This window comes from Macrobrachium rosenbergii, chromosome 13 (genome assembly GCF_040412425.1).
Source record: "Macrobrachium rosenbergii isolate ZJJX-2024 chromosome 13, ASM4041242v1, whole genome shotgun sequence".
Classification (NCBI taxonomy): Eukaryota; Metazoa; Arthropoda; class Malacostraca; order Decapoda; family Palaemonidae; genus Macrobrachium; species Macrobrachium rosenbergii.
Window position 1 is genome coordinate 6,585,712 of NC_089753.1, and position 26,689 is coordinate 6,612,400.

The window sequence follows — 26,689 nt, forward strand, 5'->3', positions numbered from 1 at the left end:
GAATGTGAAGGGTAGTAGGTTTTGGGTTAGAACCTTCATCCTTCTTAGGTGAGTCCCCACTGTTTAATACTTCCTTCCTGCCTGTCCCTTAGTTAAAGCAGCTCTGCTGTTGCAAGGTAGAATTTACTGCTTTTGGAGGTACTTCGTAGAAGACATAGCCTTGAAGTGTTTAGCTTACCATTTCCTCCTTGCTGTTGAAGTCCTCCTTCTCTCTCCCTAAGTACATTCCTCCTGAGTGGGAGGTGGGGGATCATACACATAGTTTTACATCATCTGCAAAACCAGCTATTGTTGCAAATCTTACAATGTTGCCTGCTATGTCTGCTATTGCCACAACCCTTACAATGTTGGTGTAACATTGTCGAGTTTCCAGTAGCAGTCTTCCTTCCCCTGGAAGATACCCCAGGGCATGGACTACTGCAACTTTTTTAGAGGAGGAAAGCAGGACCCAAGCAAAAAGTATGAAGAATTGCAAGCATGGTCCTCCTCCTCCTCCTCCTCCTCCTCCTCCTCCTCCTCCTCCTCCTCCTCCTCCTCCTCCTCCTCCTCCTCCTCCTCCTCCTCCTCCTCCTCCTCCTCCTCCTATGATGGTAAAAAGGGGAATCCAGTTGGTCTCCCACAAGAAGTCTTAGGCTTTGAGCAAGCACTCTTGCCAGTATCCTGTGGGAGCTGGGAGCTCTTGAACATCTTTTGGGTGATTGACTAGCTTCTTGCTCACATAAGATGAGTGCCTCAGCTTCCTCATGCAGGTAACTTGGTGGGCTCTTCCCCTTGTGCTTCCCTGGAAGTACATTTGGTCAAGCCAGCCTGGCTACTGTCTGCACTTTTCCATTCTCTGGAGTGGGTGGTGGAAGCAGTGGGGTTAACTCTGCTTCCTGTGTTTCTTAGGAGATGCACAGGGCAGAACCTGTGCAACCAGCTTGCACCTGGTCTGCAGACCAACACATTTGCTTCCCAGAAAGTACATCACCTGGTCAAGCCTACATGATACACTGTTTGCACTTTTCTGGTCTTTGGTCTTTACACTTTCCAAGTGTGTTCAGTGTGGTTAGTTCTACCTCCTCTGTTTCTTTGGAGATACACTGGCCAGAGCTATGCAACCGTGTGTGTGTGTATGGTCTGCAGACTAAGATGTGATGGTAACTTCCACTTATACTTTCATAGAAGCACATCTGGTGAAGACCTTGCTAACTCATTTGACAAGTACTCAGTACTTGGATCGTGATCATGCCAGTGGTGGGTTGGTTCATGAAACATCCCTTCATGGGACACACCAGCTCTAAGATTACATGGCAGTTCATGTGCATTCACCTGTTCACTTGTAGAATACACTTGTAGAGAAGTGGGAGCTGATACAGAAGCAGAATGCTTTCCCAGTGTGTGGGGAAAATGCAGCGACCTTTAACTCATCTTCTTGGCACATGTGTGTTGGCTCCTCACCTGGGCCTATTTAGGCTAGCTGTGCTGGTGCCATAACTTAAGGGATACATGTAATGCCTTTAGCAATGGAGCAGAGACAGGGAATGGAGTCCTGGATGTTTTCAGCCCTCTGGGGCAATCACTGTAGTCTTTTCAGTGGCCCCCTCCCTCCTCTCCCTCAGGTTTTCCAACATCTCTAGCATTGGAGAAACAAATCCACTGTTATCTGTGGTTACATATATTTAAAATGAATTCTATAGAGCTTTGGGAATATGTTCAGTTTCCCTTTTCAATCTCAGATTGAAAAGGGGAATCAAACATATTCCTGAAAGCTCTGTAGAGATATATTTTAAAATATATGTACCCATACAAAACTGTGGATTTGTTTCTCCATTTCAAGACTCATGCTACTATAAGTAATTTTTAATTTTTGGATCTACGTCTACACACATGGAAGGGACAATATTGGTTTTTAGCTCTCACATATAACTTTGTGAAAACTGGAAATTAGAGATGGAAAAGGAAAACTGAACAGATTCCTGAAAGCTCTCTGTACAGATTAATTTTCAAATATACATACTCATACATAACTGTGGCTTTGTTTCTCCATTTTGAGACTCATGCTACTATGAGTATTTTCTAATCTTGAGCATTTTTTGGGGAGAGGGTGACTGGAACTGGAAACTAGTCATTGAACTGTCACCTTTGAAGGAGTATGCATTGCAGACTTGCTTTTAGATGGAAACAGCATGCACTCTGCAGTAGGCCATCATAGAGGATGACTCTACTTTGATAGATCTGAGGGTGCACACTTCCAAGTACCCGTCCATCAGAGCTAGGAAGTACCTCTGCTAGACCACAATGGGACTTTTGACAAGTTGATGCTCTGTTTTGAAGAGATGATAGCTCCACAGGTGTTTCCTGAGGGTTCTTTCCTATTTGCAAGGTATACCCTAGATGTATTACCTGGACAGTTGGTTAATCCTAGAGTCCTCTGAGACACTTTTGTTTCAGAACACAGTCCTACTCTTTTTGGCCAAGGCATGTTGGATCTTCCTCCCTAGTAGCAAACAGGTACCTGCTCATGGAAATGGCAGACTTAGGGAGGTATTAGTGTCGGTTCCAGTCTTGATGGGAACAAACAGATCGGCTTTGCCAGGTTGTCCTCAGCTGCTGTTATCTCAGATAAGCTTGTTTTTCATGGGCAGATCCTCCTGCTCCTGCTTTAGTGATATTGAAGGACATTGGCAGCCCCACATGACCACCCCTCTCATCTTGTGCCATTGAATAAAAAAACAGAAAGATGATAGCATAGTGAAAGGACAACAGGAACCCCTAAGCAAAAGTTACTCTGAACTCTCCTCTTCCCAAAATGCAGCTGTTCACAGATGCATTGGGGAGGGCTAGGAAACTCTTAAGGTTTCATTCATGTTGGACTTGTGTCCATTGGACACATTTCATCTGCATATCAATGTTCTGGACGTGCACGAAGTGCTGCCATCCAAGCAAGTTTTCCAGCAGGTTGTGGACTTCCTTGTTCATTTTTGCTGAGATTAAGATCATCTCACTTTGTGCTATAAACCTTTTGATTGGCCATGGGCCTTTTTTCAAACCGAAGAGCTTCGATTTTCCCACTTTGGTGGCGTTATCCATGCATGACGAGTTTTGAAAAGTCTTGTCTCCCCCCTTGGTAGCTTTGTTCCCTCTTGCATGATGTGGGCTCTGTCCTTCACAGACTAGCCCAAGTGCTTTACAAGCCCTTGGGTGAAGCCTCACTGGAGAGGCCACTCTTAAGATTTTCCTCAGCGTGCTTAGTCTCTGCGAAGTGTGTTGAGGAATTCTCTTGGCATCTTGTCCAGTCATTGGATAGATGGGGGTCTCTTTTTCATTTTTCCTGGGTTCTTGGCAAAATCTCAGAACTTGTCAGTTTCTGATGGAAGAAGCTCAGAACTTGTCAGTGCCTGATGGAAGATTCAAAAGTTCTTTCATTCCCCCCCCACTGAGGCTTCGTTAGTGGTTACCTGGACGAGTTGCTGCTCAGGCCTGGTGTGAGCCTTAAGATACCACCAGAAACAATCAGTGCTCTTAGTGTGGAGTGTTTGGGCTTTAAACATTAGTACAGGCAAGCATAAGAAGACCTCTTGGAACACCCTTCCTTGGTGGCTTCATGAAGCACCCAGTGATCTTATAATTCCTCTGAGGAGGATGTCACTCACCTTACTCTTGAGAGAACCCACGAAATCCTATCTTAGCCTTTTTGGAGGAATTTTTTTGGTTTTTTAAGGGCAATGAGAGCATGTGTCTAGTGTTAGTTGATATCTCTTTCCTCATTCTACCACAGGGACATCGCCTGGAAGTTATTAACCCTTAAACGCTGAGCCTCTATTTACAAAAACGTCTCCCGTATGCCGGCGGCGTTCGTGAGTTAGCACCGAAGCGGAAAAAAAGTTTTTTTCAAAAAATCACAGCACGCTTTAGTTTTTAAGATTAAGAGTTCATTTTGGCTCCTTTTTTTTGTCATTGCCTGAAGTTTAGTATGCAACCATCAAAAATGAAAAAAATATCATTATCACATATAAACATTGAAATATATGACAGCACAAAAAAAAAATTTCATATATAATTTTATACAAATCGCGCTGTAAGCAAAACGGTTAAAGCTAACGGGTTATTTTTTTTCTTTGTATTTTACACTAAATTGCAATGATTTTGGTATATAACAAATTGTAAAACAATCAAAGCAACACAGAGAAAATATTATCACAAAATGATGCATGAATTAAGTAACGCGCGGACGTAAAAAAATGTTTTTTTAAAAATTCACCATAAATCGAAATATTGTGCTAGAGACTTCCCGTTTGTTGAAAAATGAAGCTAATTGATTGAATATTACTAGACTGTAAGTGTTTTAGCTTACAATTGCAGTTTTCGACCATTTCGGTCGAGTTAAAGTTGACCGAAAGTTAAATTTAAATTTTTTCTATTTATCGTGATTTATATGAAAATATTTCAAAACTGATAAAAACTACAACCATGAGTTATATTTTGTTGTATTGTACATGAAATTGCGCACATTTTCATATATAAAACTCTATGGAACGACTAATATAAAATGGTGCAAACATTACGACAACGTGATGAAACAATTTCTGAGATGTTTGGCCGAGTTACCGCGCGGACGTAAGGAAAATGTGTTTTTTCAAAAATTCACCATAAATCGAAATATTGTGCTGGAGACTTCCAATTTATTGCAAAATGAAGGTAAATGATTGAAAATTACTAGAATGTAAGAGTTTTAGTTTACAATTGCATTTTTCGACCATTTCGGTCGAGTTAAAGTTGACTGAAGGTTGAAATTTTGGAAGTTATCGTGATTTATGTGAAAATATTTCAAAACTGATAAAAGCTACAACCATGAGCTATTTTCTGTTGTATTGTACATGAAATTGTGCACATTTTCATATATAAAAGTTTATGTAATGACTAATGTAAACGATGCAAACATTACGACAACATGACGAAAAGAATTTCTGAGATGTTCGCCGAGTTACCAGCGCGCAGATGTAAGGAAAAAATTTTTTTTTTTTTTCAGAAATTCACCATAAATCGAAATATTGTGCTAGAGACTTCCAGTTTGTTGCAAAATGAAGGTACATGATTGAATATTACTAGAATGTAAGAGTTTTAGCTTATAATTGCGTTTTTTTTTTACCATTTCGGTCGAAAGTTAAAGTTGACCGAAGGTTGAAATTTTGGCAGTTATCGTGATTTATATGAAAATATTTAAAAACTGATAAAAGCTACAACCATGAGTTATTTTCTGTTGTATTCTACATGAAAATGCGCACATTTCCATATATAAAACTTTATGTAACGACTAATATAAAATGGTGCAAACATTACGACAACGTGATGAAAGAATTTCTGGCGTGGACGTAAGGAAAAAGTTTTTTCCAAAAATTCACCATAAATCGAAATATTGTGCTAGAGACTTCCAATTTGTTGCAAAATGAAGGTAAATTATTGAATATTACTAGAATGTAAGAGTTTTAGCTTACAATTGCGTTTTTTGACCATTTCGGTCGAGTCAAAGTTGACCGAAGGTTGAAATTTTGGCAGTTATCGTGATTTATATGAAAATATTTCCAAACTGATAAAAGCTACAACCATGGGTTGTATGTTGCTGTATTTTACATGAAATTGCGCACATTTTCATATGTAAAACTTTATGTAATGGCTAACATAAAACGGTGCAAAACTTACGACAAAATGACGAAAGAATTTCTGAAAATTTCGGCCGAGTTACCGCCCGTGCGTAAGGAAAAAGTTTTTTTTTCAAAAATTCACCATAAATCGAAATATTGTGCTAGAGACTTCCAATTTGTTGCAAAATGAAGGTAAATGATTGAATATTACTAGAATGTAAGAGTTTTAGCTTACAATTGTGTTTTTCGACCATTTCGGTCGAGTCAAAGTTGACCGAAGGTTGAAATTTTTTGTAGTCGACGTACGGTACGTCCACTTGGCACCCAACAGACAATTTTAGTCGATGTATGATACGTCCAGTTGGCGTTTAAGGGTTAAGACACCCTCTTGGGACCTGTGGTGGTTGCTTAACAAGTTGTATAGGCACCAAGCTCCAGTTGGATGGACAAGTATCTTGCCAAAGTACTTTCACTTATTGTAGGTCTCAGGGTATGAATGCAGAGATTGGACTCTTTCTTCCCCTCCTTACTGGAGCAGCATCCAGGTTGAGGTATCTGCTACTTCAGGCTAGATACAGTATAGGTAACATCACTTTGAGAACCTGATCTTAGTATAGTTCCTAAGATGTGTCTCCCTCTACTCTCCCTTTTAACAAGGGGGCCATGGGTAGGGTTACACTTTTGGTCCATTACTACATGGTATTAGCCAGAATTAGCTGACTTATGACTTGGATTCCCTGATTGGTGTTTTCATGGTTCTCTGATGTTTTCCTTACTTGATGACCTCTTTTGAGCAGAGTCTTACTCATGCCTAGGACTCTACTGATCTGTCATCCTGTATGCTAGACCAAGTAGGAGGTTGCAGGAGTCATTTGTATCCATGCTCATGGACGTGACCAGGAGCATGATATTTCCTGGTGGGGTTCACCTCCAGTCAGTTGTCAAAGGCAACCTCCCACCTAAGAATAAGCTTCTTATATCCTGTAAATGAAATTATTCGTATATCCATAGGAACAAAAAAAAAAAGTTTTTCAAGTAATTTACATTTTTCCTAGGTTTACAAACTCGATCCTTATATAACTTAAACCCACCTCAGCCTCCATCTATGTCCTTTTTGCCAAAGGAAAAAGTGACCAGTTAACAGCCTTGTTACTAAGTGCAACAACTCTCCCAGCTTGCACTGAGAAATATTCTTATAAAAATATAAAGCTCTGGTGTTATAACTATAAAATATACAGATTGCTTTAATAATCTTTAGAAAGTTTTCTTTTTTCCATAATTTCCTGGGCATTCCTACTTACTGGTTTTTGTCATAAAATATACATATTGCTTTAATACAAAATCTTTAAAAATTTTTCTTATTTCCATAATTTCCTGGGCCTTCCTACCTACTGGTTTTTGTCATACTATTTCTGTGTCTACACATCCCCTCACATTGCATGTACAAACCATCTTATCTTTGAATTATCAGTCTATATTTCAGCCACAGAGCACTACTTCTCTTTGTTATGTACTCATTTGTAAGCTTATCTGCCTTTCTCACTCTAGTCATGACGCTTCAAAATTTTCTAAGTTGTCGTTCCCATGTCTTTGCTGCACAGAGTTTTACAAGCTTTTGCATGCATTGCAAGTTTTACTGCCCTTGTAACACAAGATCTTTTACCTCTGCTTTATCATATGCTATTCTTATACATTTCAGGCATTGAAAATCTTTTAATCCATGTATATTTTGTAATCTTGAGCTTCTCTTTCAAAAATGAAGACAGTCTATTTTACACTGTTGCAGGCAGTACACAGTAGTGAGTTCACCTCTGCACTTTTCCTACAACATCCACATGGTCACTTTCCTGACTGTATGCCATCCTTTGCTTCCTTTCTAGTCTCCATATATTTTAAATTAATTTTAATTTTCAATCCTCTCTCTATTTCACTATTCTTGGTAGTCATTGTTTTGTTCCCGAGGAGTTACCCTTCATGGTCTACCAGAGCTCCATGATCACCAGACTAACATCAAAGAATTCTCTTTTAGCTGGTCTTGTAGCCGGGTATTGTGTTGTAATGATAAACGCTATAACGCGTGATGGAGTATATTGGACTCAAAGATAAGAGGGCATTATCCCCTTATCTTCAACAAAGCTGAACCCAGTTTTCCAACATCAAAACCTGCAAGAAGGAGAAGTGATTATTGGGCAAGTACGTCCGCCATATTGTTTACAAATGGACCAGCACAGGACCAGGGAGCCATTACTCTCTGTTGGTCAATGCAGGATAATCCCTTGCCCAAATCCCATGCCTTTTCGTCAGGTAAGTGGGAGGGTTTTGAGGACTCAACAGCAACTACCAAAAATAAGTTTTTCCTACATCAAAAATGTTTTTTGATAGTGTAGTCACATGTTTCGTCCTCGAGAAGCTTTACAAAGAAATTGACCGGTGATTAAAGGCTTAGGCTCTCAAATTTTCATCCCAACAACCTAAAGAAAAAACAGTTGTGGTCTAAGGTCAAGCCACAAGTTTCAAGCCCCCATTCTTTATTCTAAAAACCCCTAGAGTTTTGGTAACAAAAAACAAGACACTAAACACGAACCTATGTTTTTAGGGTGAAGATCTGCAGTGAGTTACCTAAGTATGCTGAGTATGGATGCAGTATTGTCACACATTCCCCAGCGATAGTTGGCATACCCACCCGTTAGGAAGACCCCTGGTTTTCCGCTGTGGCACCTATGGGGTCAGGACAAACCATATCACCTACTGATACACAGTGTAGTCGAATTTGTTCGAGTTCCTGGCAGTAATGTTTTAAGAATACTGTCTGTGATGACCACCTTGTACATTCGCAGACTTCTTCGAAAGAGACATTTCTGAAGAAGGTCAACAACGTACTTACTTCCCTAATATCGTGTGACCTAGGAAAGGAGTGTGGGTTTGCCTTTTTGATGAGGGACTAAAATTATTCTCAGCCCTTGTAGAGAGAATGGTTTATTTGTGCTAGGGTGTAGGAAAACCAGACCTCCTGGGATGTTTGCCGTGACCTCTAGGTAAACCTTAAATGATTGCACTGGGCATAATGTTTTGTCTCCTAAATTGAGTTTTCATATCAGAATAGAATTTCTTCTTAAAGGATCCTCATTCTTGGCCAGGAATGATGGGCCAGGGGACAATAATAATTGATAGTTAGCTGTTTGTGTGATGTATCATCCCCGTCTAAGAGAGCCCAGTTCACTAATATGAACTCCTGATGCTAATGCAATCAAGAAGATCATCTTTTGTAACATGTGAGTTGTGAGTGTATTGGATTGCTGAATTGAGGGGTTGATAGAAGTCTAAGTACCTTGTTCAGGGACCAAGTAATTGGAAGCCTTTTGGGAGCGAGCCATTGTAGAGCAAAAGACTGCATAAGGGAAATGACGACTTCTATACTAGAGTCAATCCCAAATCCATAAAGCAAGGGTTCCGTTAGTGCTGCCTTGTATGCCATGATTGTTGTAACAAGAAGGCCTTTTTCTTCAAAAAGGTATATAAGAAAATTTAAGTGTTTTCATAGAAATGTCAACTAGGCTGTCAGTATGGATATAATCTAACCATATCTTCCATACGGACTGATATTGTCGGGTAGATGATGTCTGTAATTTCTGCACTAAGTACGTAGCAATGTTGGGTGAGTAATTTTCATGGTAGATAATATTTAAAAATCCACACGTGAAGGTCTCGGCTCAGAAAGGAGGATGCGTAGACGACTTTCCCTCCTACTGTCTGGGATAGAACAGTAGATGGTAGTGGAGTTGATCTCTTCACCCATTGTTGAAGTAGTAGGAACCAATGCCTGTTTGGCCAATTTGGGCTATTAACCCTTAAACGCCGAGCCTCTATTTACAAAAACGTCTCCCGTATGCCGGCGGCGTTCAGTGAGTTAGCGCCAAAACGGAAAAAATTTTTTTTTGTCAAAAACCATCAGAAATAAAAAAATATCATTATCATTATAAATATTGGAATATATAGCACGCTTAGTTTTTAAGATTAAGAGTTCATTTTTGGCATTGCCTGAAGTTTAGTATGCAACCATCAGAAAAAAAATATCATTATCATTATAAATATTGGAATATATGACAGCGAAAAAAACTTATATAATTGTACAAATTGCGCTGTAAGCACAACGGTTAAAGTTAATGAGTTAATTTTTTTAGTTTGTATTGTACACTAAATTGCGATGATTTTGGTATATAACAAATTGTAAAATGATCAAAGCAACACAGAGAAAATATTATCACAAAATGATGCATGAATTCATAACGCGCGGACGTAAAAAAATGTTTTTTTACTTATAGAACTTACCTGGTAGTTACATATAGCTGTCGTCTCTGACGTCACGGTAGAATTTTAAATTTCGCGCTAGCGCTATAAACACCTAGGTGATCCCTCTACCAGCGCCCTCTATAGGTAACAAGGAACTATCCCAACAATGTTCTAGAACCCATTAAGTTTTCTGCCGAGAGACCGGCAACACGGTCTCTTTTTTTGGTTGAATTTTTTGTCTGCAAGTTATACTTAAGTATTTCTTTGTGGTTTTTTGCTAGCTAGCACTTTGCAATTTGTGGTTGGAATTATTTCATTGTACAATATGTCTGATTCTGGTTCTCAGTATAGATATTGTGCTTTAGGCTGTAGGACTCGATTGCCTAAGGCGGCTATCGACCCCCATTCAGTTTGCTCTTCATGTAGGGGTAAGTTTTGTAATTCAGAGAATACATGTGAGGAATGTATGCATCTAACAACGGATGAATGGTCAGCCTTAGAGAAATATCTACGAAAGTTAGAAAAGGACAGAATTAGGAAGGCTTCGCAGAGGTCATCATCTGCTAAGTCTGTAGGGCAGGTAATTCAATCTGTTAACCCCTCTCCTATTAACTCTCCTTTGTCCGACCCTGTTGATCCCAATCCTATCACCGTGTCAGATTTAAAAGTCCAGATGGACACTAAATTTTCAGCAGTGCTTTCGGCCATCCAGACGTTGGGCCAAGCCATTGAAAAGTTGGCTCCTCGAAGTGAAGTGTTAGTGGAGGAGGTGTCTGTTCGCCCACTCGTTCTCCCAGGTCTAGACCTCTGTCGGACTCCCTGGTTCAGGGAGAGGGCATGTCGAAAGCCGAAAGGAGGCAAGTGGGGCTTGCTCCCGAACAGTCACCCCCTCAAGTATTCCTGTTGTGCAATCCCAGGATGCTTCCGCACGCCATAGAAAAGGTGCTGCTGGGGATGTGTCTTCTAGTGGTGCTGATTCTTTGTCTCCTCCTCGAAGTGGGCGCTTCAAGCATTCTTCTCGCCCTCTCAAGAGGTCTCGCGCGCCGTCTCTCCTGCAGCGATTCCTAAGAAAAGATCGTTGACGGATCCACATGCGGGCTGTAGCTTCTGGGAGGATCCTGAAGCTTTTTCCTCCTCCTCTTCAGTGGATCCGCCCCTCGTCGGAAGGAACCTCGCGTACCATTGCTAGTAATAAGCGTGATTTCGTTCCAGGAGCGCCTACATCTCGTCCAGCTTCATCGCAGATAGTGCCTCCTCCTACTACCGGTCAACAAGATCCCCGTTTTGTCGCTCAAGTCACGGACAAATTGACGGATCTTATTCAGTTCTTTTGTGGCGCTCGTGCTGCTTCGGGAGCACCTGTTGCGGAGGCGCTTCCTTTGAATGCGCCACAAGTCTTGACGCAAGAGCCTCCCACCGCATGCACCAATGAAGAGGCTCAACCAGGCGCTTCAGCATTCTTCTCTGGCTCCGGATTCGCCACGTTCTGTTGGCGTAAAGCACTTCAGCATGGCGCGCGCCACTTCAGCTTGGCGCGCCACACAACTGGGATTCGGCGCCACATCGGCATGGTCGCAAGACTTTAGATTCCGTGCGACCTACGTTTCGTCAGAAACAGTTCCTGCACACCAATTGTCTCCTGTGTCTTCTGTAGAAGAAGAAAAAGAAGATGTAGAAATGGAAGAGGACATTCCAGGAATCAAGGAGAAATCTTCTGGTTATAAGGAGTTACTCAAGTTTTTCGTTGAGAACTTTGGGGACTCTTTTAAGCCTTCGACTCTGGCATCTCCCAGATCGCAGTTTAAGAGGGACAACGCCTCGGATCCAGCTCCTTTTACACGCCTAGTTTTGGCGATTTCGGCCAAGAAGGCTATCAAGAAGATTAATTCCTGGCTCTCAGACAAGAGAGAGCAAGGCAAGAGTATGTTTTGTCTTCCACCCTCCAGATTGGCTCATCGCAGCCGCATGTGGTACGAGACTGGAGAACGTTTTTCTTTGGGTGTGTCTGCCTCCGCTCAAGGGGACTTCTCCAGTCTCGTGGATTCAAGTCGTCACACAGCTCTTCAATCAGCGAAGATCTTTTCACGCAGTCAGAGTTGGATCATCTTCTCAAGAGTATTTTCGCTGTTGTGGAGGTCATCAGTTTCCTAGATTGGTCAGTGGCGGCTCTGGCTAGGAAAGTCAAAGAATTCGGACTTTCGGATGCGCAGTTGACGGATTTCACTTCGGTAGTCGACTGCATAGACAAGGGAGTATGCGATAGTGCCTTGGAGCTAACTTCGGTTTTTGCAACCGGAGTTCTGAAGAAACGACAACTCTGGTGCTCTTTTTTGGCGAAGGGTGTTTCCCGCAGCCAGAGGTCTGCTCTCCTCTTTGCCCCTTTGTTGCAGGACCACTTGTTCCCGAAGGAATTAGTTCGAGAGACTGCTGAAGCTCTCACGCAAAAAGCAACACAGGACCTGTTGGCTCAGTCAGCAAAGAAACCGAAGAAGACTACTCCTGTAGCCACTTCAGTGTTTTCAGACACTTCCAAGACGTTCAGGGGCAAGTCTGCTTCTCGGCCCTTTTCCAAGTTTCGTGGGAAAGGAAAATCTTCTACTCGACCTTCCAATTTTCAACAAAAGAAATGAGTGTGCTGTCCTCCACATAGCAGTAGGTGCCAGACTCCAGTCGTTCTCGGAAGCCTGGCAAAAGGTCACTCAAGATCCTTGGACCTTACAGGTGATCCGGGAAGGGTACTCCATCCCATTCCAACAAAAGCCCCGTTGTCGGACGCTCCAGTCACTTTTCAACATACTCCAACGACTCTCAGAAGTTTTGCGCCCTTCGAGAAGAAGTAGAAGCACTACTAAGGAAACAAGCCATCGAATTAGTGCCGACCCCATGCTCTCCGGGGTTTTACAACCGCCTCTTTTTAGTTTCGAAGGCGTCGGGAGGTTGGAGGCCAGTTCTAGACGTGAGCGCATTGAACGTTTTTGTAAAAAGACGAAATTTTCGATGGAAACGACAGAGTCGGTGTTAGCATCTCTTCAACCGGGCGACTGGATGGTCTCGATAGACCTCCAGGATGCGTACTTCCAAGTTCCAATCCATCAGGAATCAAGGAAGTTCCTGAGGTTTGTTTTCCAAGGCAAAGTTTTCCAGTTCAGAGCTCTTTGTTTCGGACTGTCAACTGCACCTCAAGTGTTTACAAGAGTTCTGTCAACGGTGGCGAAGAATCTTCACTTGCAAGGAATAAGGATGTCAATGTATCTGGACGACTGGCTTCTGAAAGCACACTCCAAAGCCAAATGTGTGGAGGACCTAATAAAGACATTATCTCTGGCAAAGGAACTAGGTCTACTAGTCAATGTTCCGAAATCGTCCCTCTCACCATCACAACAGATGGTTTATTTGGGAGTGAGAATGGACTCTCTGACTTTTCGGGCTTCTCCATCAATACGGAGAGTAGAGTCTTGTCTAAGCATGATAGACGACTTTCTACATCGCGAGGTTTGCTCAGCCAACCAGTGGATGAGCTTGCTGGGGACCTTAGCCTCGATGGAGAAGTTCGTAAAACTGGGGAGACTCAAGATGAGGCCTCTGCAGTTTTATCTACAAAGCCAATGGCCACGCAAAACCCATCCGGATTCCTTTCTTTTCAAGATCTCAGATCAGATCAAGAAGGAGCTGTTCTGGTGGAATTCAAGAGAAAGACTAGAGGAGGGAATTTCTCTTTTTATCAAGAACCCAGACCTCACACTCTTGTCAGACGCTTCGGATCAGGGGTGGGGAGCGACTTTAGACAACAAGGAATGTTCGGGCCTGTGGCAGGAAGAGCAGAAAGAACTGCACATAAATGTGAAAGAACTGAAAGCGGTACATCTAGCCCTGATGCAATTTCAGCAAGAGGTAAAAGGCAAGGTTATTCTAGTTCAGTCGGACAACACGACAGCTCTTGCTTATATCAAAAGGCAGGGGGGCACTCATTCCTTCTCCCTGTATCAGACGACCAAGGAACTTTTAGAATGGTCGGAAGAGAACGAGGTCACGTTATTGACCAGGTTCATAAAAGGCGAGAGGAATGTAACAGCGGATCTCTTAAGCAGGAAGAATCAAGTCTTGCCCACGGAATGGACCTTACATCCGCAGGTTTGCAAACAGTTGTGGAATCTGTGGGGTTGTCCGCTAGTAGACCTGTTTGCAACAGACAGAACAAAACGCCTCCCAGTATATTGCTCCCCAGATCCGGACGACAAGGCACTTTGGGTGGATGCAATGACAATGAGTTGGGATTGCCTAGAACTTTACGCTTTTCCACCTTTCAAAATTATCAGGAAGGTCTTGGAAAAGTTCAGGAACCACAAGAACACCAAGATGACTCTAATTGTTCCATTTCTGGCCATCGAGGAATGGTTCCCAGATCTTCTCCTCCTCCTCGCAGATTTTCCGAGGATCCTCCCGTCGAGGAAAGATCTACTCAGACAACCCCACTTCCTGAGGTTCCATCAGAACTTGTCCGCTCTACGGCTTGTCGCCTGCAGACTGTCGAGCGACTCCTCAGGAAGAGAGGTTTTTCAAAGGAGGTTGCAAGCGCTATTGCGCGACCCAGAAGAAAGTCTTCGGACGCAGTATACCAGGCAAGATGGAATCAGTTTAGAGACTGGTGCAATAGACATGGAGTTTCGTCTTCTAAAACCTCTCTAAATCAAATAGCGAAGTTCTTGCTATCCCTTTATAAGGAGAAAGGATTGTCTTTGAGCACGATTAAGGGGTATCGATCAATGCTTGCATCGTCGGTATTTAAGCACAGAGGTCTAGACATTTTCTCACTCGAACAATCAGGATCTACAAAACAGATTTAAGGAAAAGCTGTATGTTCTTCCTCTCTTAGGTTCTTAGTGAAGGAAAGATGCGCCCAGACCATGTGGTAGACATCTTAACAATCAGGATCTAACAGATTTACTTAAGTCTTTTAATACCTCGAAGACGAAAGTTCCTAAACAAATAGCATGGAATTTGGACATCGTTCTTAAATGGATTTGTTCAGATCAATTCGAACCTTTGGCAAATGCATCGAATTGAGAAATTTGACTAAGAAAACTATTTTTCTAGTAACACTCGGTGGGTGAGCCAGGAGGGTGAGTGAGGTTCATGCCTTGGACAAAACTATTGGTTTCTCTCAAGGAAAAGCTGTTTGTTCTTCCTCTCTTAGGTTCTTAGCGAAGAACGAAGATGCGTCCAGACCATGGCCTAGGTCTTTCAGCATTAAGAGCCTTTCAGATCTTGTGGGAGAAGGAGAACAAGAGAGATTGTTGTGCCCGGTGAGAGCCTTAAAGTTCTATATTCACCGAACAAAAGGTATCAGGGGCTCTTCGGAGAACTTGTGGTGTTCTGTGAGAAACCCGTCAAGACCACTTTCTAAGAATGCTCTTGCTTTCTTCTTAAGAGAAGTTATTTCAGAAGCCCATGTGAATTGTCAGGACTCAGACACGGGAACTCTGAAAGTGAGAGCACATGAGATAAGAGCTGTAGCTACTTCTTTGGCTTTCAGGCACAATCTCTCAGTGCAAAAGATTGTGAATTCTACATTTTGGCGATGTAAGTCGATCTTCGCATCGCATTACTTGTCAGAATTGAAGACTGATTTTGACAATGGCAGTACCTTAGGGCCTTTAGTAGTTACTGACACGGTGGTGGGTGAGGGAGAAAGAGGGCAACCCTATCCGACTAACATTTTCTCCTTGAAGTTGGAAATTGAGTTTGGTTGCGTCGTTTGTAGGTACTATGTTTGTTGGTTTAGGAGTACCTACAATCTTTTAATTTTATGGTTGAAAGTTTTTAATTTTATATTTTATGGTGATAGAGGTGATCCCTTATTGTTAATTTGGTTCTGCGCCCAGAGCAAGGGCATACTAAGTCTTGTCCGTCACGGCGTTGTCCTCTCGGCAAGTACTAACAGATTGTATCTGACACCCGGATCCTTTATATCCTGTCTATACAATCGAGGGATAAGCAGACTACAGAGGCAGTAACCACTGAGTCAGCAATCCTTCAAGGTAAGGAACTAAAATTCATGTTTTGATTTCTAACAATATATGTGGCTGACATGGTCCCACCTCCACTAAAGGTGCCAATCAGCTATATGTAACTACCAGGTAAGTTCTATAAGTAAAAATGATATTTTTATGATAAAATAAGGTTTTACTTATACTTACCTGGTAGTTACATGAGTAAACCCCACCCACCTCCCCTCTCATGTCAAGTGGGCTTAAAACTTAATGGGTTCTAGAACATTGTTGGGATAGTTCCTTGTTACCTATAGAGGGCGCTGGTAGAGGATCACCTAGGTGTTTTTAGCAAAAATTCTAGCGTTGAAATTTAAAATTCTGCCGTGTTTTAGCTTACAATGTTTTCGACCATTTCGGTCAAGTTAGCGTCAGAGACGACAGCTATATGTAACTACCAGGTATTATATAAAACCTTATTTTATCATAAAAATATCATTTTCAAAAATTCACCAGTAAAACCTTATTTTATCATAATGCAAAATGAAGGTAAATGATTGAATATTACTAGAATGTAAGAGTTTTAATTACAATTGCGTTTTTTGACCATTTGAAATTTTGTTATCGAGTATTTCAAAACTTGACAACCAAGGTTGAAATTTTGGCAGTTATCGTGATTTATATGAAAATATTTCAAAACTGATAAAAAGCTACAAAATCATATTGAGATTATTTTCTGAAGGTTGATTGAATATTACTAGAATGTAAGAGTTTTAGAAATTGCGTTTTACCATTTTCATATATAAAATTTTGGCTTATCGTGATTTATATGAAAATATTTCAAAACTGATAAAAGCTACAACCATAATTATTTTCTGTTGTATTGTACATGAAATTGCATTTTCATATATAAAACTTTTTGTAACGCAAATAGAACAGTTAAAAATTACGACAAAATGATGAAAGAATTTCTGAAATTTTCGGCCGAGTTACCACTGGGCGTAAGAAAAAGTTTTTTTCAAAAATTCACCATAAATCGAAATATTGTGCTAGAGACTTCCAATTTGTTGCAAAATGAAGGTACATGATTGAATATTACTAGAATGTAAGAGTTTTAGCTTACAATTCGTTTTTCGACCATTTCGGTCGAGTCAAAGTTGATCGAAGGTTGAAATTTTTTGTAGTCGACGTATGGTACGTCCACTTGGCACCCAACAGACAATTTTAGTTGACGTATGATACGTCCAGTAGGCGTTTAAGGGTTAAGTAAGCTGTTCCTTTGAAGGTTAGAAGTTTGCTCAAAACCATCAAAATCTGGGACAATGGAGGAAAAAGATATATCCTCTCCCATTTTTTCCAGTCTTGTAGAAAGGCATCTGTTGCTGTTGCTTGACTGTCCAAGTCTGGATTCACATATACTGGGAGTTTGTGATTCTCATATGTGGTGAACAGGTCCACTTCCAGTTGTGGAAGTATGTTGGCTATTGTTTGAGAAGAGTGGTTGTCCAACAGAGAATCTGCTATTACATTGAGAGACCCTGTGAGGTAAATTGCAGACAGGTGCTTCTTCTTTGCTTGCACCATCTGAAGGATGGCTAGCATTGTTATATTGAGAGGAGGTGAATGTGATGCAGGACATTGCAGTTGTGTTGTCTAGAACCAACAGAATATGTGTTTCTTCTGGAGGTTTGAGTTTTTTGAGAGACAAAAAAGACAGCCACCAGCTCCAGGAAATTGATATGGCAATTCCTCATAGTAGCTGACCACCTCCCTGCCACCTGATGATCCTTCCAATGTCCTCCCCAACCTGTCAACGTGGCATCTGTGAGTATTGTTACTCGTACAGATGGAGGAGTCATGGTGACCTGTTTCACCAGAGATTCCTTCCAGGTCCAGGGCTGAATTATCTCCCTACCTAACTTTTTGATTCTTTTGATGAGATCTGTCTTGCATCTTTTTTCTTGCATTATGTGATGGCAGAATTTGTTCTTATTTGTCAGTTGCAATCTGAATATTGGATCTATTACTGATGCAAACTGCAGCAGACCCATCATATGTTCTATTTGCTGTCTGGAAACTCTGGGCTGTGCAAAGAATGTTTTGAGGTTTTTCCTTATTCTGTTCTGAGTATTGATGGGGAGAGACAACAGCCCCTGAAGAGCATCGCAACACAGTCCCAGTCACTAAAAGCGTCTGCTGGGTGTGAGGCAGAATTTTTTCCTGTTTATTATAAAACCTTTTGACAGTAGTCTGTTGACCACTGCTCTTAGATATTCCAAGCACTCTTTTCTTGTGGGCCCCCAAATTAACCAGCCGTCTAGATAGGCTGTTAGATGTATTCCTCCTTATCTGAGTTTCCGAACAACTACCGTTGCTAATTTTGTAAAAGTTCTTGGGGGCAATGTTTAACCCAAAAGGCATGACTTTGAACCTGCATGTATCTTTCCCTATCCGGAACCCTAGGAATGGGCAGAAGGGAACGGCGATAGAAATGTGCCAGTATGCATCTTTCAGATATATAGAAGATGTTCAAGTCCTTTTTGGAATGCTTGGACATAATTGGGCAACGGTAGTAGTCTGAAACTTTTGGCAAACATTATGCTTGTTCAGTGTTGATAGGTCGAGGATCACTCTTCGTTTGGAGGAATCCTTTTTTGGGAACATTGAAGAGACGTACTTGGTGGTAATGTGTGCATGTTTCTCTATGGCTCTCTTTAACAGGCCCTTCTGTACATAATCTTCCAGAGAGGGATCTGGTTTTTGAAGGAACCCCTTTAAAGGAGGGGGGGGGGAGATGAGACCATTTTCATCCCAACCCGTTGAGAACAAAGCTGTGTCCCCGAGGGGAAAGACTTCCATTGCCTGTGGTGTCGTCGAAGCCGACCCCCGACCAAACAATTCCTATTGGTATCTGCCTCTTCCTCTGTCTTTGCCTTAGGTAGGTATTCCAGGCATTGCTTTTCCTTTTCTTATATGAGAAAGTTTTTTTTTTTACCTTGTGAAAAGGATGTCCTTGCTATTGTGGTTATTGTTGTCCCTCTGTAGGGAGGTGTCCCTTCTGACCCCTACCTGTTTTTGAGGAAAATTTTTGGAGGTAACTGAAAATTTATATGATATTTGATCAAAGTGAGCCTTTTTTGGGTTGGGTAAAGGGAAGTTTCTGGTTTTTTGTTTCCTGAATTCCCTTTTTCCCAGAAGAACATGCACTGCACAGTTTTGTTGGCATGCTTGCTCGTTGATTTGAATTACAACAGAATCCTCAAACTGGTCCTTACAGAAGGGGTTAGATTGTCATAATGCAGTCACAATGGGAAGTGGCTTGTTGGAGCCTTCCAGTGTTTCCATTTGTATTTTATGCACCACTCTAGAAAGTTATAGAGTGTTTCCCATAGGGTTCTCGTAAGACTTTTTAGCTACAACTACAAAAATTGTCCAGGAATCTTCTGGAAGCCTTTTGGTGGCAACTTCCAGCAAGGTGGTAGATGTTATAACACTAAGGAGGTGGATCCTAGCACGAAATTCTGAAGAGGCTGTCTCGTCTGAGATTTGTCTCATAGGGGTCCCAAACTGCTGAGTAGCTGTATCTAAAGAGCTTTTTCCTTTCAAAATGGAGTTGAAGCATTGCCCATTCCTTGGTGGAATTTTTCGAATTCGGGATGACTGTGGTAAATGGTGTTGATTCTGCCATTGCCTCTCTTTTTGTAGTTACTACAAAGTTCTGAAAATCTGCCTTCACATGGTTAATTATTTTAAAAGTGAAGGGACAGAAGGCTGGGGGTATACTTGGTGAGCAAGTTGGGTTTTATTCATAATGGGAGTTTAGATCCATTTTTCCTTGACCTGGTAAAGGGTGTCAGTATAGCTTTTAATGCTGTAGACGCAGGTAAGAAAACTGTTTCTTTTTGTGGTTTCTCCACATCTGGCGAAGGTGGCACCGGGCGCCATTCTGTATTAGGGAATGGTGCCCCATCTCTAAACTCCACATGTACAACTTTGATCATGGTTTTTCTCTCATTAATTAGGTACTTACCATCGGAAGAGAAAATGCACATTGAGGTGTCTCGCCAAGGATTACCAGTATCATCAGGGGTGAGTATTGGAGCCCCTGTTATGTTTTGATCAGAAGTTTTGTAGTCCGAACTGGCCATTTTGTTGGTTCCAGTCAGAATTCTAATCTTAGAACTTATTTGGGCAGAATTTGTATCCACTCTTACCTTTTGGTTACAGGATGCAGTACCTTTACACTTTGGAGTGTACATGACCGACTTAATTTCCTTGATTTCCTGTTCGGAATCATGTACAGTAATATGTACATTATATATTGCCGTTCTGTGTCAAGAACACCTTTGATGTTGCTCATAATTTCCTTATGGAATTGATCAAATGTCACAAACTCTGTATCCTTTTTGGGGGAGCTTGCGTAATTTGACTGAGCATCCACAGCTGAACTGTAACTGCCTGTTACCCAGCGGGCAGAGGTCCTGGGTGAGTTACCATACCTCTCCGAAAATGTAGTAATTTCAATTGGGGTTAGGTGGATCCTAGTATCCCTTTTGGAGGAAGGATCCTGTTCAGCTTCAGATAGAATTCCTTCTGGAAGGTTTCTCCCATGGTTAGCTGAAATTTGTGTCCCTGATCCTTCTGAGTTCAGCAAGGTAAGAATGGCACCCCCAAGTGAAGATTCCTCTACTTCCTCCTCAGGGTTAACCTGGGAAGTAGTGTGGACTGATGTTATAGGCAGTCCCCAGTTATTGGTGGGCTCGGTTATCAGTGATCCGGTTTTATGGCATTTGTCTAGTGATGAAAGTCACCCATTTCCGCTTATCGGCACTGATAATCAGGTATTGGTGCTGATACATACCTGACAGAGGTGCTGATCTCTGGTTATCGGCGCTGATAATCGCTGAAAATCGCTGATTTTCGGTTATTGGCAATTTTTGCTGATCGTCATGCTGTTGGAACGGAACCCCCGCTGATAACTGGGGACTGCCTGTACTGGGTTTTGGCCAAAACATAGATCTTCTGAGAAAGGGTTGAATATCTGCTGCTGGAGTTCTGCCAGAAAGATATAATCCTCCCCCTCCTTACCCTTGCTGAACCCAGGACCCATCGAGACAGCTTAAGATGAGCTGTTTCGTCCTTAAAAATTGCTACTAGGAGCATACTACAAATTTTGCACATATCTGGCAACCAAGCAAATTTGTCTTGTTTTTTACAAGGACTATGCTCGTGGCAGGTGGTATGGGCCATACCCACTGGCAAAAAGCGAACCAGGCAGTTTGCTACAGAACACTTGTACTGAGGGTCCTGCATAGTGGTGGCCCTGTAGTGAAATAAAACAAGTTGTTATTAGAGACTAATTAATAAAAATTATTTTTAATAAGGGACACTTATGTAAATCCCTGTATCATTAGCATATTCCATCCTACAGGTTAATTTGATTACTAGTGTGTAGATGTAACACCTTTTATAAAATATCTACATTAACTTGAACCCTTTGAGGTTTAGTGTAATTTTGACACTGTATATGGCTGTATTACTTAAACTGTTAGTCCTTTTGCAATGGCTACATGAAATTTTAATTCTTAAATTGTTATGCCATTCAGACTAATCTTCTATGAACTAATTTGTTTAATTAACCCAAGCTACTGTTGTATATGGCTTAGGTTAATCCTTCTAGTATAATCTACATTAAGTTAAGCATAGAGGATTTCTTAGTGGGTTCTCTCGTAAGCTGTTCTAAGCCACTTCTTATTCTAGGTTTATTTGAAACCTAAGAATACAGGCTATACAAAAAATAACCTTTTTTAGTCTGGTTTTCTGTTTTCTGTAGTCGAGACTACCCTGTTGTCTGATACTTGGCCACTCTGTTTCTGAGCAAATAGCAGGATATCCCTTTAAAAAGGGATTCCTGCATAATCTGGATAGGCTATTGCCTGTTCTAGGTTTATATCACTTGTAAGGGTTTAGGCTACATAAGACCTTACCAGTGTGTAGCCTTGCAAATAGGTTACCAAGTCGTAAAAAATCTGTTATTTTTATTGATCCTAGAATACTGTTTAGATCCTCATATCATTAGTATATTCAGATATTACAGGTTAATTTGGATTACAATTGCATACTGTAGTTGTAATACATTTTATTAAGTATCTATGTTAACTTAAACCCTTTAAGGTTTAGGTTGGTTCTGACACCTGCATATGGCTGTATTACTTAAACTGTTAGTCCTTTTGCAATGGGTATGTGAAATTTTAATTATAATTGTCATGATTGAGACTAATCTTATATGAACTAATTTGTTTATTTAATTAGCCTAAGCTACTGATTTACATGGCTTAGGTTAATGCTTCAAGTATAATCTACGTTAAGCTAAGAATAGAGGATTTCTTAGAGGGTTCTTGCTGAACCTATTCTAGGCCACTGCCTATTCTAGGCTTATTTAAAACTTAAGGACATAAACTGCAGTATACAGAAAAAACCCTCTTACAATCTAGTTCTATGTTTTCTGTTGCAGAGACTAACCTTTTATCTGACATTCGGCCATTACTGTTTTTAGGCTGATAATAGGGTATTCCCTAAAAAAAGGGGTTCCTACTTAATCTGGGTAGTCACTTCTCCTTCTTGCAGGTTTTGACGTTGGAAAATTAGGTTCAGCTTCACTGAAGATAAGGGAAAATGCCCTCCTATGTTTGAGTTCACGATACTCCGTCATGTGTTATAGTGTTTATCATTATGACACAATACCCAGCTACAAGACCAGCTAAAAGAGAATTCTTTGATATTAGTCTGGTCACCATGGAGCTCTGGTAGACCAAGGAAGGGTAACAACTGCTTGAGGATGAAACAAGTGACTACACTATCAAAAACATTAATGCCCAGGACTGATCCTTAATGGATACCAGTCATTTATCTCAAATTCTTCTGATACTGTACACTTACCAAGTTCTTCACTCCAAATCTTTGTGGTGTAGGAACATCACTATAGCTCTGGTCAACAAATCTGGAGATTTAAGTATCTTGTCCTGGTACCCTACCTATCATTAGTGGTCCGTTTCTTAATATACAGTAGTTGGTTTCCAGGGCACAGTTATGAAACCTTCAGATGTGGCTTGGTTAATGAGCGCTTTACATCAAATGCCTTCATGAGATTACATTTATGTGATACAGTCTCTTCAATACATTTATGTGATACAGTCTCTTCAATACCTTCACACACATATTCATGGCATGTGTGAGCTATCTCATTCCTAGACATTTTCCAGTGTAGTAGATTCTTGTTTTGTTTGTATATTATTATTGTTAACAGACTGAAAGTATCCTTGGGGGCAAGAGTAAACAACTGTATAATCTATTATTGTTTGTAGGTATGATTTTGTCACAAAAAAATTCTGTGGACCATGAGTTCATTCAATACTGGTATTACAGTCTGTCAAGATAACATAAATTGTTTTTTACATTATGTGTGATCTATTTGAGGTTGTGCACAACCTTTGTATATAAGTACAGTAATAGGAGAAATATTTCTGTTGATTTTGTGCCTGTGTGAAATTTCTTTATTTTAAATTATGAAATATCATTCCACCCAGCATAGATTACCTAATATTTGTGGATGATTGATTTTTCAGTACATGTGATTGCTCTTGATATGGATTACTGCTTGAAATTTGTTGTTCAGTTTAGTAATTTTTATCCTTTATAGATAAGCAAAATATCTTATTATGGTGAAGCACAGTAGTGAAACTCTCTTTCTCATTCTTTTTTTCCATTCTAAATATGAAGTAGGCCACCAAAAAAAAAGTTGGAAATTATTTGTTATATTTATACCTGTAGCAAGATCAAGTCTGTTGCACCTCCAGTACCCTCTGTTGCTGTACATGCATCAGCAAAGCCCTCTGAGGGCAGTACTACTATTGGTGAACTAATTTCTTTGCTGGAAACATTGGGGAACATCTGGCATCCTGTTTTGCAGAAGGGGAAAACAGGATTTGGTATAGTGTACACTGTCCCTTGCTTAGCCAAGGGCTGCAACACATTGGCAATTTCACTAAAGGAAATAGGATCTTGTTCTGGAAGTCTTCTTGAGAACAGAGGGCTTATTGACAGTCATCAAAACTTGCAGGCAGAGACATTTTCACTCTAAAGTTTATTAATTTTTGTTTATTTGCTAGTGGGATAAGGGAGTTATATAACTGTGGTGGTGTGGAATACAAACTGTTTAAGAAAACTACATGAAATTAAACTATATCTTGAAAACTGCCAGGCCAGTTGTTGAACCTTGGCATTACAGTATTATGATTTGAGCATATTAATCTTGAGTCAGTCTGTTACATATCTTTAGAAAACAGTTCATAAATCTTAGCTTAAAACTGGTATCTACTGAGGGCCACTCAGTGTTGAAGTATAAAATTTCTTTATCATATTTTTTTACATAAGGTTAAGTAATATTATGCCTCTTCAATATTCCAAGTCTGTGGCTTAAAAAACTAAAAAAATGAGTTAGTGACCAGTCAGAAGCTGATTCCAAGCCCAGAGAAGAATGAGTGTGGTAAGTTTGTCAGTTTGGACATAACACAACTTGTAAAACGATGACAGTTCTTAAGTTGAAATAGCTCAAGTGCTTGGCAGCCTTTAAGTAGGCCAAGGCATGTGTAGAAGTTCTGAGGAAAATAGAAGTAAGTCAAGGTCATTATGAATGAGTATTATAAATTATAATGTATTAGGAAAATCAGGAAAGTGATGGAAGTGCTGATAAAGAGAAACATGAACATTTGTTACGTTCAGTAAGTAAGGTATAAAGGAGGTGGCACAAAACCCACTGGTAGTGATGGAGAAATATAGATCCTTGTGAAATGACTATGAGACAAGGCAGAATGGTGTAGGCATACTAATCAAAGATGAAATAGCATAGAAAAGGGCAAATAAGTGGAAGATTAATGAGAGTAAAGATAACTGGAAAGAAGATAGTTTGTGTTTTTGGTATACTCATTGTAGGCAGCAAGACCTGCAGAAGAAATGAATTTTGGAAGACTGCCAGATGCAGTGGCAAAAGTGCCCCAGTCAGATTGGATACTGATAGGAGGAACGTAGTGGCTACACAGGAATGGGGAGAGCTGTGATGAGGATGTAGTAGGTAGGTATAGCCTAGGAGAAAGAAATCAGGAGGGAGAAACACTCGAGCTTTGCCAAGCCAAGGATTAAAGTTGCTTAATGGAGTTTTTAAGAAGCCAAAGAGAATTGTAATAATAAACAGTTGTGGAGAAGTTGAAATGCAGTTTAACTTTTTGATGAAAAGTACAAACAGCATCTTAGAAAAGAATGGACAGAGCTGTTTTGAGGTAGGTTTAGCCTAGGTGAAAGATATCAGGCGGGAGAAACAGTACTGGAGTTCATGTGCTTTTACAAAAATTTCTTTAAAAGCCTTACTATTGCATGTGTAGATGTTTACCTAATTTGATATGTTTGATGATTTCAGTAATTACAGTACCTATTTTCCTTCCTGTTATATATGCTATTGGGAATATGTCATCCTTTATGTACTGTCATGTTTCCAGGAACGGGCTAAAGCTAAGAAGGCTCGTGAAAAGGCTCGGCAGAAGGCTCTTCAGAAAAAAATGGCCCGTTCGTCTCAGTTGCCAGAAAATGATATATGTGAAGAAGCTATATTGAGTGCACAGGTTTGTTAATGTATATTTTGATAAACAACCATGGTGGATCCCATTTTTGGGGTAACATTTTCTTAAGTATTTTTTCTTTTATTATTTTGTACTTCGGTAGCAGATTGTTGTATTGCATAAACTTGTACCAGTTGTCTGAGGTTCTAGTGACAAAGTTCATGGCCATGCTGGTTTAATTGAGTTTAGCATTTCATGGGTTAAATTCAAGGCAAGAACTAGACATACCTAAATACCATTCAGCTGTATGCCACATGGTTATGTCATAATAAGAGTAAGGGAAAAGAACATATCTGTTTTTCATCTTTGTTGTAATATGATTTTTTGCTAAATTTACATCAGTGTAATTTTTCAGCCAAGAAGACATTCATCGCCTCTAAGAGCTCCACATGATGAGCCAGGCCCTTCACATCACTCAAGAGGTGACTCCCCAAGTCGTACAGATTATCAAAGCTCTAGTCCCACATATGCTTCCCCTGATTCACCAAGGGAAGATATTGAGAGTGATTGGCAAGCAGCTAGAGGGAGGCCTTTACAAAGGCCAAATTCTCTTGATTTACCTGGGACTTCACAGTATGTTGTTCCTCATGAACCCCGGTCTTCAAAATATGCCCGTCAGTTCCCAGTTGGAAAGACAAACAAGCCAAGGTCAGTGGACATGTTCATTTTAAGGTGGTTATTGGTTTTAGAAGTTATACTGTGGTGAACTAGCAATGTCATTTGATGAATTATGAAATGATTAGGTAGGAAGAAAAGTCTTGGATGAATATTTTGAATCACCTACTCAAAGTGAAGATGATCATTACTCCTTAAATTGGCTTGGTAAGGATAAAATTTTTAGTGGTTACTAGCTAGTGAAGTATATTAAGACTTACTGATAATGAATAAATATGAGTAATAGACTGAAGGATAATTTTTAGAGACTCAGAGGTAACTTAGTGTTATGCTTTTCTGTTGACCTGTGTTTTTCTTCTTTTTATTCATAGATTATGTATCCATGTTATATTTTATGTTTCATTTTTCTGCATTTTTTCAAGAGCTTAGTAACCTATTATTAACTTATTAAACAGAAATTTTGAGGGTATGAATGTATTAAAAAATGTGATAATGTTTGCAA

General features: G+C 40.4%; 1 protein-coding gene across 6 annotated transcripts in view; it reads left to right on the plus strand.

Moving 5' to 3' along the window:
- The window catches only part of LOC136844872 (coiled-coil domain-containing protein 50), a 184,738-nt gene that overhangs the window by 128,808 nt on the left and 29,241 nt on the right, over positions 1-26,689 (plus strand). For 4 of the 6 annotated variants that reach the window (XM_067114135.1, XM_067114136.1, XM_067114134.1 and 1 more), the window contains 2 exons: positions 25,453-25,575; positions 25,928-26,220. In XM_067114135.1, coding sequence (XP_066970236.1) covers positions 25,453-25,575; positions 25,928-26,220 — 416 coding nt within the window. The remainder of the gene's footprint in view (positions 1-25,452; positions 25,576-25,927; positions 26,221-26,689) is intronic. The other 2 variants (XM_067114138.1, XM_067114139.1) reach the window with 1 other exon arrangement.